Source organism: Tyto alba, unplaced genomic scaffold, assembly GCF_018691265.1.
Source record: "Tyto alba isolate M040663 unplaced genomic scaffold, T.alba_DEE_v4.0 Super-Scaffold_42, whole genome shotgun sequence".
Taxonomy (NCBI): Eukaryota; Metazoa; Chordata; class Aves; order Strigiformes; family Tytonidae; genus Tyto; species Tyto alba.
In genome coordinates this window covers 22,270,952-22,287,914 of record NW_024881318.1, presented here as the reverse complement: position 1 = coordinate 22,287,914, position 16,963 = coordinate 22,270,952, and the positions used below count along the sequence as shown (strand labels likewise).

Here is a 16,963-nt window from a genome sequence, read left to right as displayed (position 1 = left end):
GTACCTTTTCCAGCTTTTCTGGAGCAATGTATAAAACACTTTATTTGTTGTATTGACTTTTAAAAATATCTGTTGTTGGTGCTTGATCTTTTAATGAGCTAATTTCTTTTTGAGAAGACAATTGGAAATGTTCCATTAGTAAGATTTCAAATTCTATCTGTTACCAAGTAATTTTTCCTTTTTTGTTCAAGTCACTAAAGTGTATGTGAATTACTAGCAACATACTGTTATTACGCTGATTCATGATAAACCAAGAGAACCACTTTCTGGTTATAGAAGCAAACATAAAACATTACTTTGCTAAATCTAGTCTATTCAGTAACCCTGGCATCATCTATCTGTCCATATTTACAGGACCATGCTAAACATTCAAATCTAAAATGTTATTGAAGAATATCTTTGTAGCTTTGATTTTTTTATATATATATTCAACTTCATTACATCCTTGCAATGGTTTCTTCTTTTTCTTTGAAATCTGGACCACTGTAAAGTTGAAAACTGAGTCCCTGAGCTGGAGACTGAGGAATATTCAGTAGCAAGTCGCTAGTTAGCCCTTTCTCATGCCACCCAAGCCTAAAAGACATAACGAAATAATAATACCAATCTAACTGGAAGTTAATAATACCAATCTAACGGGGAGTGTCAGCTGTAAAATCACAATATAGTGCTACTTTCAGACTATAGAAAAATAGCAACTCAGATTTATTTTTTGGTGCTTATGGCTGAAGGATGTTCTGTTTGTTGTTTTATTGCCTTTGTACTACTTTGGAGCTGCACAGACAGTGGTGGAACGCTAGATCCTATACTATACATCTTAGCATAGAAATGGCAGAACAGTTTAATCATATTAAGTGTTTCAGTTACTGCCCTACAAATGACTGTTCTTGATGAGTTTCTCATTCAAGTAACCCTCAGCCTCATAAAATACTAAACTCATACTGAAACCTACGCTCTATAATGCCAGATTTTTTTCCCATTTTCAGTTTACGCAGTTACCTTGTATGAAGTTTAAAAATAATGCTTTAAAAGAATCAATTTCATGGTGAATGCATCTAGTCAAACAAGTCGTTTAAACAACATCTTACTTGTGTGTAGCAGACCGTTTTACAAGTAACTTAGAGTTTTACAAGCCTATGTTTCAGACTGGGTAATTGGTTGTTTCTTATGTGTGAGCTTGGGACTTAAACTCATTAACTTCGATACACAGAACCTTTCCTGGCCTGGTATGGAGTACTTATTTAAGATCCTTTTCACTGTAGTCAAATTTAATAGTTCATTATCAAGAAGTGGTAAAATGGTGCAAATTTCAACTACGTTCTCAAAAAAATAGTGATAGAGACTATAACCTTTTAGCTTGTCACTAGTGGTTAGCAAACTTACCATAAGGTGATTTCTAATGTAAAGAAAACTCAATTAGTAATCACAAATGTGCAGAATTAAGACTTATCTTGAGCTCCAGAACCCGAAAATTTAAAGAGCTTATCATACCTTCATTAGACCACAATTTTGAATAGGTAGGTTACTCTGTAAGGTGAGTGGAGAGTGGAAAAATGTTTCATTAAGATATTTTAGTCAACTGATATTAATCTTCTCATCCTCTTAAGTTAATGTCAGATATATATTTGCTATAACAAATTTCCTTTCCAGTGAGAAGCTTACCCCAGGTGTAATGCTAGGACCTGTTGATAAAACTGTGAGTCAGATTCAGAGGTAGAGGAAAGGAGCTGCCTGTTAGCTTGCAGAAGTTGGGTTTCCCTTTCTGCTGGAATCATTTGATGAATACCTACATTTGTTTTTCATTGATGCAATCATGAGAATTGAGGCATCACCAGGACGTAATCTTCCTGCCTTCAGGTGCTTTTCTTCAGAAATAATCCGGCTTTTCAGTGACACTGTAAAGGCACTCCACAGCCGTAGGTGTACAAAGGCAAGCCTTAATTCACTTAAAGTAACAATAGTGTTATTACAGATCCTGTTTTAAACATCTTACATATTATTATCAGTAGTTTTCCTTCAAGCAGGCCATAAATTTTATAGATGCTGTCTGTCTGCCCTAGAATTCAGTCATTCTTTGGAGAGGAGTGTGGTTTCTTTGGGTGTGTGGGGTTTATGTAAAGGTTGATATCCTGCCTGAAATATCAATGGATCTTTCTTCTTTTATGTATATGCAACTCCTGATCTACTGCTTATTATTTTATCTTTTTCCTTGAAGTGTGGGTCAGGATAATGTAGGGCAAATGATATCTTGATGCAGTGAGTGAATAATATTCATTACTCTTTTGTTTGTCCCTTCCCATGGGAGCTTTTACTAAAAGACTTCTCAGACAGGTAGGACTCCCTGCTGCAACCTACAGTAATGGAAGGAATAATAATGCTGGAGCTTGGAAAAAGAGAGATTCTGGCCTATTAAGTTCAAGAGTCGAAATAACCATACAGCTCTTCAGCATCTCATTGTATTCACCCGTCTTCTCAAAATCCTTCTGATCATCCCTGGCTTTTCTGTCATAATCCCTGCAAACCTCTGCATTAGTTCACTGATATTGCTTCCCATGACTGGAAACACTTCTGTTACCTGGCTTAAAGCATTCTCTCTCTATGTAAAGTGCTCCCCTTTTTCCATATATATGATTGTTCATTCATTTCCTATAAATTTAGAAGTAGTGGCAAATCTGTTTTGCACATGGATGTTCTCTATATCCCTGTGTACAGGACTGTGTCTGATTTGAGCTGTGTAATTTTACTCTTGGTATCCTTGTGCTTTATGAAGGAATCTGGAAGCTGTGAGGGGCCATAGTCAAGCAAGGTCCTAGTCACAGACTATGAAGCGGTTTCACCATGTTTTTAGGTGGAGGGTTATTAAATATCAAGAAATGGACATGAGTCCGTAGGTGCCTGGAGTGCTAAAGTGGTGGCTTCTTGTGAGTTTGGAAGCATTGGTGCTTCCAGAGGCATGGATCTAGAAAACCCAAAGAACAGATTTGTCTTCTCTAACCATAGGGCAAGGAGGAAATCTTTAGGAACAGCTCCTGCAGAAGTCCCTGGTGCTGGAGGAACTTGGGGGGGGGTCACAGAGCCCATGGCATTCTGGCAGCCAGGAACTGAAACTGGCAGTGGCAGGGTCTCCGTTTCTCTTCAGAAACATTGTATGTTAACTTTTTCCAAAATGGATTTATTTCACAGTTTCTGCTTTTGAACCAGAAATGGCTAATTGCACTTAGTTCTGGGCTTCTGTTGCCCCTGTGTGGACTTTGAATAAGTAAGAATACTCCCATCAGCAAAGGACCTGAAAGAAGGTTGAAGCCATCCTACATTTATACCATCTGCTCTGTATATAGTACCGAATAAGTGAAATAGCACGACTGCTGCCTGATCTGTGCATGAGAGGACACATCTTGTAGAACCACAGCTACTGCTGAATAAATGGCTTTTCTTTCGTGTTCATACTCTCTGTTGGCTTGGAACAGTTTCAGCAGTGTAAATGTGGGGAATCAACCACAAAGCCTTAAGAAATCCTGTTCTTTGCTGTTGATACAAGAATACATGTCCATGCAGTGTTTTGGTGCTTTGCAGATGTGGGCACGGTATACAGATGTTATTTATTCAAGAGCTAGATTTAGATACGTGTTCAGGCAAACGCAGATGAATCATCACATATGCACCTCTTCAGAAAATACTCTTTACCTGTTATCTGAACAGAAAACATGCCATTTGCAGAAAGGATGTCATAATAAGGATTGATCTTTGGACTTCATATTATTCTAAAGGTTATTTTGACTTTCAACATCACAGGTAAACTTTTTTTGGAGGGGGCAGGGGGTAAAAACTCAGCACTTATGTACCTGTGTCTCAGGTTTTGTTACTAGCTGAAACCACAGTTTGTAGTTAAAGCTAGCATATTTTGCTGCTGAAATCAGTATACTCTGTTGTTAGCATTATAAACTGTGAATATCTGCAGTCTAGGAAAAAAAAAAAAAAAAGAAAGCTATGAAAACTCTGGAAGGCTCTGAAAGATACCTGCTTAAAGGTCGTGAGTGTTGAGTTTCTACTAGTTATTCATATTGTATATGTTATTTAACTGGAGATATAACAGAAGAACAAACTTCAGTGAGGCAGTAGAGAGGAGATGAGTCGTGGTACAGTAAAAGCTTTTAATAAGTTTTTTGCAAAATTATCTTTGGATATGCTCCATTTTTTTTTTTTTTAACAGATTAGGCTGATGATAGTAATTTAAACACATTATCTTAAATTTAAATTAATCTTAAATTCAATCAGTTATTTTTGGTATATCTTAAGAATATGTTTAGATATGCTAAGAATACACTTAGATATAAAATTGTCCTTATATGCAGTAAATTGGAATTTTTGTGTCTGTGTAGAATGTGAGGGGAAAAGATGTGATTTTTAGATGTCCTCCAAATAGCTGACTTTAACCAGGGCTAATTTTCAGCATTACTCTTTAGTATTTTATATTCCAGCACTTTAACTGTAAGTATGTAGATGTCAGACAATATCTGTTGCAACCCAAATTACTTTCAGAAAACACAGTGGATAAGAGAGGAAGCAATAGGAGCAGAAACTTAAAGGATTAGTTGTATTAAATTAGGTCTTGTATTAAATGTGATGTCTGGTTTCCACTCCTGGTTAATTCTTTGGAATAAATTAAAGAATTAAAGCTGTAGATATTAAAGGAAGATATTTTACTGTGCTTTCATTGCACTCATTTTTGTACAATGCCTCCTTCTCTGTTCTCATTGTTTCACTTGCCACTCAAGAAGGGATGCTAGTTTGTTCACTCTAGGGTTGGTTATTGTAAGTCCTTGTCTTGTTTGTCCAGCCAAGAACTGGTTGTATGAATCTTCATCTGGAAGTCTGGTTTTCTCTGTATAGATATGCTGCTGCTGTTCTCGTGTTATCTCTGTGTCTTCCAGTTGTAGGAAAAGCACATGCTTAAGTAAACAGAATATGCTGGCTGAATGAGACATGAAAGGCAAAGTATAGGTATATGTTTTTGTCAGCTGCCTGATCCTTACCATATCTTTTGAACAAATTAACAGAATGTAACCAAAGAAATCTAATATGCCACAGTACCTTGTATGGTAAAGACTTGCATGAAAGCAGCTGATAGAGGTTAGCTCCTCAAAGCCCATCTTTGCCTCCATCCACATGCATGCAAATCTCAGTAGTAATTTTGCACCTTCAGCAGTTTTCTGTCCTCACTCTCATCTGTGTTACTCTTCCCAGACCCATTATACTATTACCATATTTATCTGTATAAAAATATACTTACCCATTTTAAAAGTCTTCTGCTCTTTCTGTCCTGATAGTTGATGCAACATTTTATATTTTACAGTAAGTACCCCTTTCTATTCGTCTTTCAGCTCTCTAGCTCACTTCCCTTTTTCTTCTCTTAGACTTGCATTTGCGAATACTGTGTGCTCTCTCTTTGGAACAGCTTGTCTGTGCTGATTTGCCAAGCATCCTATTCCTTCATTCTGAACAGTTAATATCTTCTTTAAAATACAGCTCTTTCAGCAGTCACTTGCAATCTGAAAATTGTAGTGTCTTGTGGCCACTGGAGATGATAAGGGTGGAAAAGTGCATCTGTTCCACAAAACACTGTGTGAATTACTTAGTGGATGTTGTGTATAAGTGACTGTATTTCTCTTTGTAAGATTTAGGAGCCAAAAATATCAGCCAGGTCTACTACAAAGCTAAGTACAAATCTCAGTTGGAAATGTTTCAGGTAATCTCTTGTAAAAAAGCAAAACTAAAAAAAAAAAAAAATAAAAATTGGAAAGTTGTACCAACTAGAAATGCTAATTTGTAAAGCATTCACCACTACCTGTGAGGAGTTGTACAAAAAGGCTTCTGATGATTTTGAAATCTTGTCTAGAGAAATTACCCTGCCATCACACAAAAATGCTGAAGAAGATAGTCTTGGGTTTTCTTTTGGTTTTACTTCAGCAGGTTATATTTTTAAAACAAAAAAAAAGCAGCCCAGTTACATAACTCTGGTTATCATAATATGAACTTAATTGCTTAATTGCAAATTTTTAACATTGCACATACAGACTTTGGATTTAGTGGCACATAAAAGTTATCTGGCAGTGAAATGTTTGTCTTCAAAGAACTAGAATTTAAGAGCATTTCTATGACTGATAGCGTTTAACCTCAACTGGCACTTCTGGGAGTAGCCCTGTGGATAGATTGCTCCAGACCACAGCATATCCCTTTCCCTCAGCTGAGGCACTTTCATTGCCCTCCCTGTTGCATAAGTGGTATTCCATATGGAATCAGTAAATATGAGGCAGAGATGTTTTAGGAGGAGTGCTTATGAGACAGAGGTCCATTACAAGGATCCCTCTAGACATGGGTGAGATCACTGATATGAAGAAGCATACAGTCACATGTGAAGTATCTTTTCAGGAGGATATGAAGCATCTCTATAGGAAGAATAACATGTAGTACAGAACTTCTATTGACAGTTTTGCATGTAAGAGCAGCTCTTCTGATCAGACAAGAGATCATTTTTAGCCAAGTGATATGGCAGATAAAGAGGTTTCTAGCAGATTTTTAGGGAAAAGCATTAGAGTGTTAACTCCCATACAACAGAGGTTTGAGCTAGTTGATTTAAGATGAAGTGGCTACTGATCCATTCCACCATAATCCAACAATTCATAAATCACTGTACTCAGAACAAGACCAGCAGAAAAGCACGTGTAGCAGCTCAAGATGCTCTGCAGTTTGCAGTCCAGCACACTAACATAAACTAGAGTGGATTTCAATTTACTTTTTAGCATCAGTGATGATTTAAGCGATGAGTTCCATTCTATGGTTAGTAGGTCAACATTTGTGGTTTCTATTTAATTTGCCAGAATTTCCTTTCTTTTCTTTTCTGTTTTCCTTTTTTAGACTCAACTTCTTTTACCTCTAATACCATCCTTTTCCTTATTGCAACTGTTGAAAGGTTTTTTTGTTTCTTTTAAAGTCTTCTGTAGCTATATAAATATACTCTGGGCCTCTAATTATGGTATTTTTTTCTATGCCACCTGCAAGCATTTTACCTTTTTAGCTGCACAGTTAATTTTCTTTAAGTTACTCATTTTATGTAGTTTCCCTTTTTAAAACTTAATGCTATGTGATGGACTTTTGGCTTTTTCTCTTCTCCAAAGATACTGAATTTGTGCATGCTTTGGTCACTGTTATAGGCAGCTTGTCTGTTGTTCATGGACTTGGCAATCAAAATTGCCTCTGTCTCCTGCACCTTGTAAACAGTTAGCTCTAAAAGGCAGATTTTTATGAAGTCTGAAAAGGTAATCTCAGCATCACAGCTCAGTGAAACTTTCACAATGTGAATATGGGGAACCCTAATCTCCCATTATTACTGCATTTATTGTCCATGGAGATTTGGTATAGATGAATGAACCATTTCTTGTGGTTAATACGTGGATTCAGCAAATTAGGTAATTTTGTTCTAATTCATATTTCCACAAGTCACCCTCTTGCAGTAGTACTGCCTTAATCCTGTAAAAGTCTTTCAAAAATTTAAACTAGCAGGGACACTGAAATGACTGTACAGCCTTTGATTAGATATAACATACATACATTGGTACTTTATTTTTTTCCCAGTAAAATTGTTCAGTAAAACATCAATGGATGAAAAAATACTTTATCCATTAAATTCTCAAAATACACCCTGGTAATATAAGTGACTACCTGAATTTTGTATTTGTTTACAACAAAATCGTCAGAGTGTGTTGGAAGCCTTCTTGTGCTGGTGAAATTTCATACTAAAATTTTGAATTTGAATTAACATGCTTTCAATCAGCTTTTCTTCATGTTGAATAATAGACAGAAATGACTATGTAGTCATAAATTACAGTATCTAAGTTTTCCTATATATCTTATATTAATGTGTGTTGTGAACTGGCTAGATGAGGTTCATTAATAGAACATACAAAAGCTTTCAGCAAGGCCTGGTTACTCAGCTTCCGTATAGCAATTTAGTAACATCAGTTTAACATTGCTATGATAATTTACACCAGCTGAGGTTCTGGGCACCAATCCTTTTATTGTGTCTTGACTTTTCTAGCACGTAGGTTAAGCAACATTTGATAACCATATGGTTAGTGTATTGTACCAGTAGAATAAGACTTAGAAGGTGGAGTGTGGGAAGAGTGGGAATAATTGCAAACGTGTATTGTTAGATTTCATTGACTGCAGAATGTGGCATAAATACTATGTCAGCTTCTCCATAAAACAAGACCCCCATGTGGAGTCAAGACATACAGTGAGATCCTGTAAAATACTAGTAAAGAAATCTTAAAATTGTGTGGATTTTCCTCTAAGGTTATATCTTAAAAATTTAGCAGTCCCAAAGTAAACACAAATGCAAAGCCAGTATGTAAATGCACGTCTAATGTGTCAGACATCTGAAGCATGTTTGAGTGGTTATATTTTGCTATGGCATCCATGAACAGACAGAACTGTTTTCACCATTTATGCAATAGGAGAAGACAAAAGAGCTTCTCTTAGGAACTCACCCCTTTTGTGCTAGTACGATTGAAGGGAGCTATAAAACTGTTGATTATCTGATTATGCAAGAACTACCTAGGTGAGTGAGTATTCAGAGAATTTCCGCTTCCTTTGGATATTTTACTGATTAATGTGCATCTTGGGAAGTCTGGGAGGGAACAAGTGTCAAGAATAGTCATTGGAGCAGAAAACAACTAGAGAAATGAAGGCGGATGGAGAGCTGAGAGCATTCCAGTGGAAAACTCTGTATAAACACTGTATAAACAGTGTTGGGCATCTGATTGTGTCGGTCTATATTCGTGTAGTTATTTCATCTCTTGCATGTAAAAAAGGGTTCCTTTTTAAGTCTAAAAAAACTTACTTGTTTTTAGAACTGAATGACATCTTCTGAGAAGTTATAGTAAATTGGAAAATATTTGTATCTGCAAACTATTTTCTGGAAGTTTCAAAGTTGTGGAGCCTGCTTGCAAAGCTCTGGGCTTTAGCAAGCTCCATTGTGGTGTGAAGTTTAAATGAGGAAATAGAGTAACATACCACAGTGTCCCATGGGTTGTGGAAAATAACTTCTGTGCTACTTCTGGCTTAGTTGTTTATTATTTGTAAGGCAAATAGTGTTATTTTTCTATATTTGGAGTAGAGACAAGTCATCTAGCAAATCTTTTCTCCTCTGTAGGTATGAACAGAATAGCTGTTACTTATGTGAATATAAGCAGTTGTTTTCATGCCATTATCTAAACTTCCCATTTCAAAAGCCACTGTTTAATGATCATTTTTAATTTCAGCATTCATCTAAGGCCTGTTAACTTTGAACTGTTTCTTACATATGGAAAATGATCACAGTACATTGCTAATTTTGATTAAACATGTAGAAATAGGAAAAAATAAATTTTAATCAACATTGGGCATCCAGATATCTAATTCATCTGCAACATTTGTTTCACTAAATCAGTTGAGCTGCTGAAACAGCAATTGGCTTCTGCAGTCATGGAAATATAGCTTAAAGTCATTGTGTTTTTCTTGGCTAGAGGCTACCTTGGTAGACAATGTTGTATTTGTCCACAAACACTCAAAATTCAGTGCTAGTGTGTGCTTGTGCCATCATTTCTTTATGTATGTGTTTCTAATATTTAATGCTTTTAAACCCAAGTACTCTCCTTACAATGTAATGACCTTTTCCTAATCATTTCTTCATATGGTATAACCTTAATTCAAGAGACTATGTAAATAAGATTGCAGACAGACTTCAGTGAGCTCAAGGGGCTGATGGCAATAGTATTCCAGTAGAGGGGGTGTGATGGACATCCTCTGATTTGTGGGGCTGAAACATCTCAGATTACTCAGCCATATTTGTCAGTTTAGCACCAGCAGGCTGCTCTATCAGCTAGCTGCACTCACACCTTGCTTTGTTGTGCTGCTCTGCAGCTCCTACTTCCTCCCCTTGTCTAAGAGACAAGGAGGCTGTTGCTGAAACAGGCAAGAGAGATTTCTTACCCTGCTTCTCCAGTGCTATGATTGGTGCCATTAATTCAATATATTAATGGAGGAAAATTCAATTTGGTGTCACTTCAGCTGCTGGAGACATTGAGGTATATACCTACCTTATAGAGGTTAGAATTTAGGTTCTCATCACATATAACCATGCTAACATACCAGAAACTAATTTGGCACTGAGACAGCAAAGCTAAAAGTAGGTATGTTAATATTAAAATACTGTTTGTTGAAGTCCTGTTTATTTCAACCTGTATGTTTTCTGAAATTTGTTTGAGGGGAAGTGAATGTCAAGTACCATGCTTCATTTTCAAATGTTTGCAGGTTGTTACCGATATAATTCTGCTTTGTTGGAAATCGATTTTAAAAGGTTTCACCTGTACTTTAGCTGAGGAAGCAGAAGTTCCCATCTCAAAAACCACCATTTTTTTTCTGATATTTGTTACTAACACTGCTCAAATTTCCTTTTTAAAAAATAAGAAACCCTTCCTGCCACATTGTCACAGTTAAATTCTAATTTATGTGAGTTGATAAAACTACTGTTGAGCTTCTATTAGAATACATTACTAGAGCTGCATAGAGATGTTTCAGCTTGTTTGGGCTTTGGAAGACTTTTTCTTTCTTTCTTTTTTTATTCCCCCTGCACATGGAGCCTTACACAGTGTGGCTGCAGTTGCCTGACCAGGGCCTCTACTGTCAACCACAATACAAGTAACTACTCCTGTTGTTGTGCGTATTTGTGGCACAGGCTGTGATAAAAGAAAATTAAGAAAATTTGCCAATAATTATAAGGAACAAGAATGTGCAAACTAAGTCAGGATTAAATATTTCTGTTGGTATGTTGGCAATAGCAAGTGCTGATGGATATAATTTTGATGTATAAACTAAATGTCTGTTTTGACAAGGCAAACATGAGAGACTTTTGCATCAAATAGTATTGGATCAAATACTATCAAAGACTAAAATTTTTATAAAAATGGTAATCTGTTGACCAAAATAACCTGCAGAGTACTTTCATAAGAGGTATCAAAAATATGTTTTGATACTGCACTTGCTTTTTTGAAAAGTGATTGAAGTATACTACTAAATTAAAATCTTTTCTTTCTCAGTCTTTCTGTAGGTCTGTGTTCTGTCTTGACATTGGTGCAGTTAGTGTCAGTGATGATTGGTCTTTCCAAGAAACTGCATGTTCCTCAGTTACTTTGTTGAGCCTTATAATCACCTTAAAACTTCCGATTCTATATTACATCATATACTTATGCCTTCTTCCTGCACAGTTGCTGCAGAAGTAAAAATGGAATTAGTTTAATTAAAAATTAACATCTTTATAGGTATTTATTAGGTATTGTAAGTAAGCAGCTGAAGTTTGTTGGAACATGCTGGATTTTGAACTAAGATGATTGTAGAAAACCATCATGTCTCACATGTAATACTTATTACTATCCTAATCACATTAGTGTGCTAATCTTCTATATTTAATTTTAGAAAAACTAACTGATTTTGGAAGAAATTTTTATTTTTCTAATGCTTGTAAAGTTGTTAAGAAACCCTCTGCTATAGCTCATCTTAGACTGGAATGTTTAGCATCTGTACGTTTTTGGCAATTTATCTGTGTAGTTAGAGTAGTCTGGTGACAGATTCTGCACCTTAAGTGTTTACCAATAAGAATATGGTGAAACATACAGCTTTAAAATACAGGAATTACCTAAAATTTCTCTTTTGCTGTTTTGGTTGCATTTTTGAACACTTGTCTCATTTGCTTTGCTCTTTGCCTTAAGTCCATATAATTCTTCCCCAGACCTCCCATGCTGTTAAATGTATGGGTAGAATGGTAGCTTCCAAGCAGGTCACTCACCCCTAAAGAAAACACTTTCAGGTCATGTCATATAACCTGTATTATAAGAACAGCTGTGGGTAAGAGTCTAAAAATGAGTATCCTGATCTTTTTTACATTTTTTTTTTTTAATGTTTCAGTTTGGTTTTTTAGATGAGAGACAGAGGGTTGTCATTATAATATTAATATATTGGTCTCTTGTTTTTTTTTCTTAATAGATAAAAAAGTATTTTGAACTTGAGCCACTTGCACGTGGAAAGCGCTGGATTCTTAAACCCTGCTCCTTGGATGATATGGAGGCAGTAAAAGACAGCTTCTCCCTTCTAATAAACTTACTAGAAGAGAGAGACTTCGAACCTTCGAGAATGTGAAACGCAAAAGAGAAGAGTGGTTCTCCAGGCATCACTGTACCTGCACATTCTGCTCATAGCTTAATTATGAAGTGATATCAAGACTGTGCTGTGATATGTTGTTCATACACAGTTAGTGCAGAATGTCCTTTTGTTAAAATAAATATTCTGTGATTCAGGTACACAATTAGTTCCAGTAAAGTTGTCTACACTACTGAAATAGGGAGTTCATCTTTGTTTACCACTATTTCTGCACACTGCATGTTGCTTTTTTGAGTTGCAATCATCCTTGATAAGAAATTTTACACGCACAAAAATAACTAGTCTGTAAAGGAGGAATTCTACCTTCTACCTTGATTTTTAAAAAATAACTAATTGTGAGACTAATTTGTATTAGCTTGTTTCCTGACCCCACAGTTTGGGAAGCACAGCCCCTGAGAACCTTAACAAGATACCTTAAAGGCAAGCAGTTTCATGTTAATGCAAAGGTTAATCCTGAAGTTTTACTAAGTGAAAACACAGTTGACAACTTAGTTGATTCCTCTTCTAAAGTCAGAGCGTAACCTTGTTAAAGGCAGAACTATCATTTTGCTGGAAGTTTCCTGAAAGGTAAATTAGCAAACAGACGTGTGCAAATAACAGTATTTGGGAAAAATAGGTGACATAAACAGGTGGTCTAAGTAACAATATTTTTAGAAAATATACAAAAGTTGGCTAAAGCAATAATTTTCACTGAAAGTAGTTTTCCATAAGAGAAGCAAAGCAAATGTCTGTTAATTCAGCAGTGGAGTCCTTATTACTAGTTAGAAGAAAATGTGACTGATTTTAAATAAGGATTGCTTCCTTTATCACTCACACATAGAGTACTACTGTTATCATAACATTGCCAAGGCATTTATACCATAATTAAGAGCCTTCCAGGTTTGTACTATAAGCTTCTCTTTTGAAGAGATTATAACTTATGCCAAATGTTACTTAGAAGGCAAAAAAGTATTAATTGGAAACAACATTTGTAATGCATTTGGAAAAATCCCGTTTCGTTCCAGTAACACAGTGCATATTTTCTCTTTCCAAGTTTTTCCCATAGTAGGTTTGCAGTTTTTTGGCTGCCTTTTGTTGATTTTTTAAAACCTTATAATCCAATTGTGTCCATTAAAGAAACATGCAAGGTCACTGTTCACCATTAAGTCAGTCACAACAGGGTATGTGCAGATCAGTCACTGGACTGGTGCACACCTTGAATGTTGTGCCTTGTGAATTCAGCTACTCTCATGCATGAGTGTCTGCAAACACAAGCTGTAGTGATGTGTCAGTGGTTCCTCACTGATTCTGCTTGTGTTTCGAAACATGGAACTCCTTTTTTCAGAGCTTTAAGCAACATCTCTTTTTGCTCTGAGCATTTATTTTTTAAGTTTGAAGTTTATTGTAGTTTCTCACTAGCTTATTGGGGATAAGAAAATAGCTTTCAAAGGCTTATAAAAGCCATTTCTCTCTTACTTGCAATTATAGTCTCTGTTAAACAAAATGTTTTATAATAGGTTTTTTCTTTAGTTTTCCATATACTCAGAATTCTTGCATTGCTCCCTCAGAATTATTTCTGCCCAAATGCATGGCCTGATGATCACTGTTTTAACTTTCTTCCTATTATCAGAAAGAAGCTGGGAAAACTGGTAAGCTCCTTGTTTAATTTTGTGATAGAATACGCTGAAAGCCTGAAGGGCATCTCTTCTTGCTTTGTTTTTTGTTTCTTTCCTGCCAGGTCAGTCACCTCACTCCTAATACTCTTGGAAGTACCCAAGAACTGGAATTGTTCATTTCAAAGCACAGAGGGGAGCCCTGTGTTAGTTTGGTTCTCTGCACAGTTTAGATGGAACTCAGCTGCCCACCACTTTCTCTCATGTGGGTTAAGGAGGCTGCTTTCCCTGGATTTAGGGAGGAACTGGATCTCATTTACAGTTCCAAACTCTCTCTTTGCTGATGTGAGCTTAGAGGATGCAGAGTCGCCAGATTTCCACAAGGTCCCCAGATTTCTGTCTTGTTTAGGGACAGTGCCAAATAAATGGTGGGGAGGAGTGAGAGAATTATTTCCCAGAGAAGGCAGGCAGTTTTGGGAGGCAAAAAGAGGGATTCAGCGATTTTACTGCTTTCCATTGAACATTAGTTAGCAGATGAGAGAGAAATTTTGTTTACTGTTTTTCCCCTTCTTTCCTATATTAAAGTTGTGGACCAAAGGCTACAGCAAATGAAAGTAAGCCCAACTGTATTGTGTTCTTAAAACCGTACTTACGTATACCATCAGTGAGTTTGGTCCAAAAACTTTAGAATTTCCAAGTTACGTTTTGGTCATGATTTCCCAACTATGCACTGTTGGAAGGTGCTACCTGACTAACATGCGAAAGGCCTAAGCAGTCGATGAGAATATGGCTTTGGCATATGCCAGTGGCCACCTAGGCTGGGACCTTTTGATGCTTAATGCTTTTTCTTTAGGAAAATGCCAACTGCACAGGAGCAGTGATTTTTTTTTTTTTTTCCAGAATTATTTTGAAGATGCATTTCCTTACTAATACAGTGATCATTCCTCACCACAGGTTGAAACAATACCTCATAACTGCTTAAGGCCAAGACCAACACTTAACTTTACTTTGAATGTAGTCCTTGTGTGATTATGTGTTGTGGATAAACTTAATGGATGTGTACACCTTCACTTTTTTATGGAGGAATTAAAACTGTTCATAGCAACTCACATCACACCTCCATGTCTAAAGTGTTGTTGAATGCTCTGGCTGTGGTAGAATATGTAATCATCATGCAGTTGTTATTGAGATGACCAATCTCAATTGGTTTGGGGTTTTTTTTGTTTGTTTTGTTTTAAATCTTTTCACATGTGTTCATCATTTAGGTGAAATAAACTTGGACACTAGGCTTTACTTTCCATGCAAGTTCATTAAGGAGTGAACATTGTCTTTTTAAAAAAGATATTGTGCTTTAATGTTCTTTAGCCATCTGTTAAATTACTTTGTGTGTGTATGTGTGTGTATGTGTATGTGCCCACATTGGGCTACTTCTCAGACCTGTGGCTGTCTGCGGTGTCTCAGCCGTCGGAATGAAAACATTATCAATCAGTATCCAACAACAGCTGGTTTTGACAAGCTTCTGTCTGCTGCCTAATGCTTTACAACTTGTCAATAAGACTTCTTTGTCTAAGCTGGTGATCTTACTGCTTCCATGTTGTGTCCTGTACCTGTACTTCAAGCATTTGTATGGAAAAAAAAAAGTAAAATCTTAGTGAGTTTTGATACTCTTTCTTGCTGTATAATGCTCCACGTGTATCTTAGCTTGCCTCTTCAAATGCGCTATACAAAAATCTGTGATGTATTATTTCCTTTAACTTCTTGCATTTCATTATATTTATAGAAGTTGCAGATTTTTGTACCGTATTAGTTAATACAGTTGCCTTTTTATAATGGCAATTAATTTATATTACAAAAGTTTGTATCTTTACTGTAGTTGAAAGTATTAGTTAACTGTCGTATTATCTTGACTTTATACTAAAAATACAGTGTCTATATACAGAAGTTGACCCATTCAAGTGGACAACTGCTGACATGAGGAACTTGTACTGTTTGTGATTTATACATGATTTCCACTATCAAGAAACAAAATAACAAAACAAAATAAACATTGTGTAGAGTTGAGTTGCTAAGTTTGGATTTCTTGAGTAATAACCAGTTTGGGAGTATGCATTACCTTGATTTGGGCTCTTCAAGATATATTATTTACTCCTAGATGAAAACAAATATTACTGTATAATCATTGCTAAGTTATACATAGTTACACATTTAAACACATATGTATAAGAAATAGGAAATTCCAAAAATTGGCTGATTTATTTCCACAGCAAGCTGTTGTTACTCAGGGAGTATATCTGAAAGACATTGCAGGTTTATTGGTGGAACAGATTTTGGAATAATCTTTATACAATTATTCCATAATGTTAAACTGAGGGAAATGTTTATACAACTAAAAATTATTTTTAAATAAAGTGACATGGCAAAGTACATATACCAAAGAGAAACTACAGAAGTTGAGCAAAGGAAAATACTAGGGGAAAAATAAAAGCTTTCTGAGACAACTCAATGTTATCCTATCAAATGTTGTTTGAGTAGAAGAGACTCTCACAATGCAATTTGTAGCAGAAGAGGGAAGTACAGCAAAGCTGAGCCAGATTGGAGTTCCTGATTCAGCTCACGAGGTATGCTTTTTTTCATTTTATTATTTTTAAATCTGCCTGTTATGAAGACTGAGGTGGAAATGAAAGTTTTGTAAACTTGGAATATTTTTTTTAATGCTTTTGTTTCATATAAATAGGAACTGAAAATCTACTAATCATGCCTCATTTGAAAGCTCTTGAAAGAATTTTCATTAGCTCATTAGCCCTTTGACCTAATAGTTCAAACAAATAAAAACATTTGTTTGTGTCAGCTGTAGGGTTGGTCATCCAGGGCCTAATTTAACACAAGGATGAGAGTCCCTTATCCTACGTGGAAACAAAACCCATACCTTTTTCAGTATGCAGTTGAAAAAGACCCCTGAAATCAAGTAGGGCTGCTGAATTCTGCTTGATGAAGAGACTGAAAAGGATTGTTACCTTTCTCAATCCTCAGTCTTCATGAGTGAACTAACTTCATTGTGGGGGTTGGACTGAAGATCAGGTCTAATTTAACTAATTCTGAGACATATATGCTTAATGCTAGAT

At 36.0% G+C, this 16,963-nt stretch overlaps 1 protein-coding gene across 2 annotated transcripts in view; it reads left to right on the top strand.

Moving 5' to 3' along the window:
* Positions 1-15,902, top strand: part of ARL15 (ADP ribosylation factor like GTPase 15) — a 223,571-nt gene extending 207,669 nt beyond the window's left edge. Inside the window, exon 7 of one of the 2 annotated variants that reach the window (XR_006166679.1) lies at positions 12,076-12,168. Coding sequence is in view for 1 of the 2 variants with exons in the window: in XM_042804711.1 (XP_042660645.1) it covers positions 12,076-12,228 (153 nt within the window). In the remaining variant the exon portion in view is untranslated. Of the gene's footprint in view, positions 1-12,075 lie in introns of both variants that reach the window. The other variant, XM_042804711.1, reaches the window with a different exon arrangement.
* Positions 15,903-16,963: the final 1,061 nt, after the last annotated feature.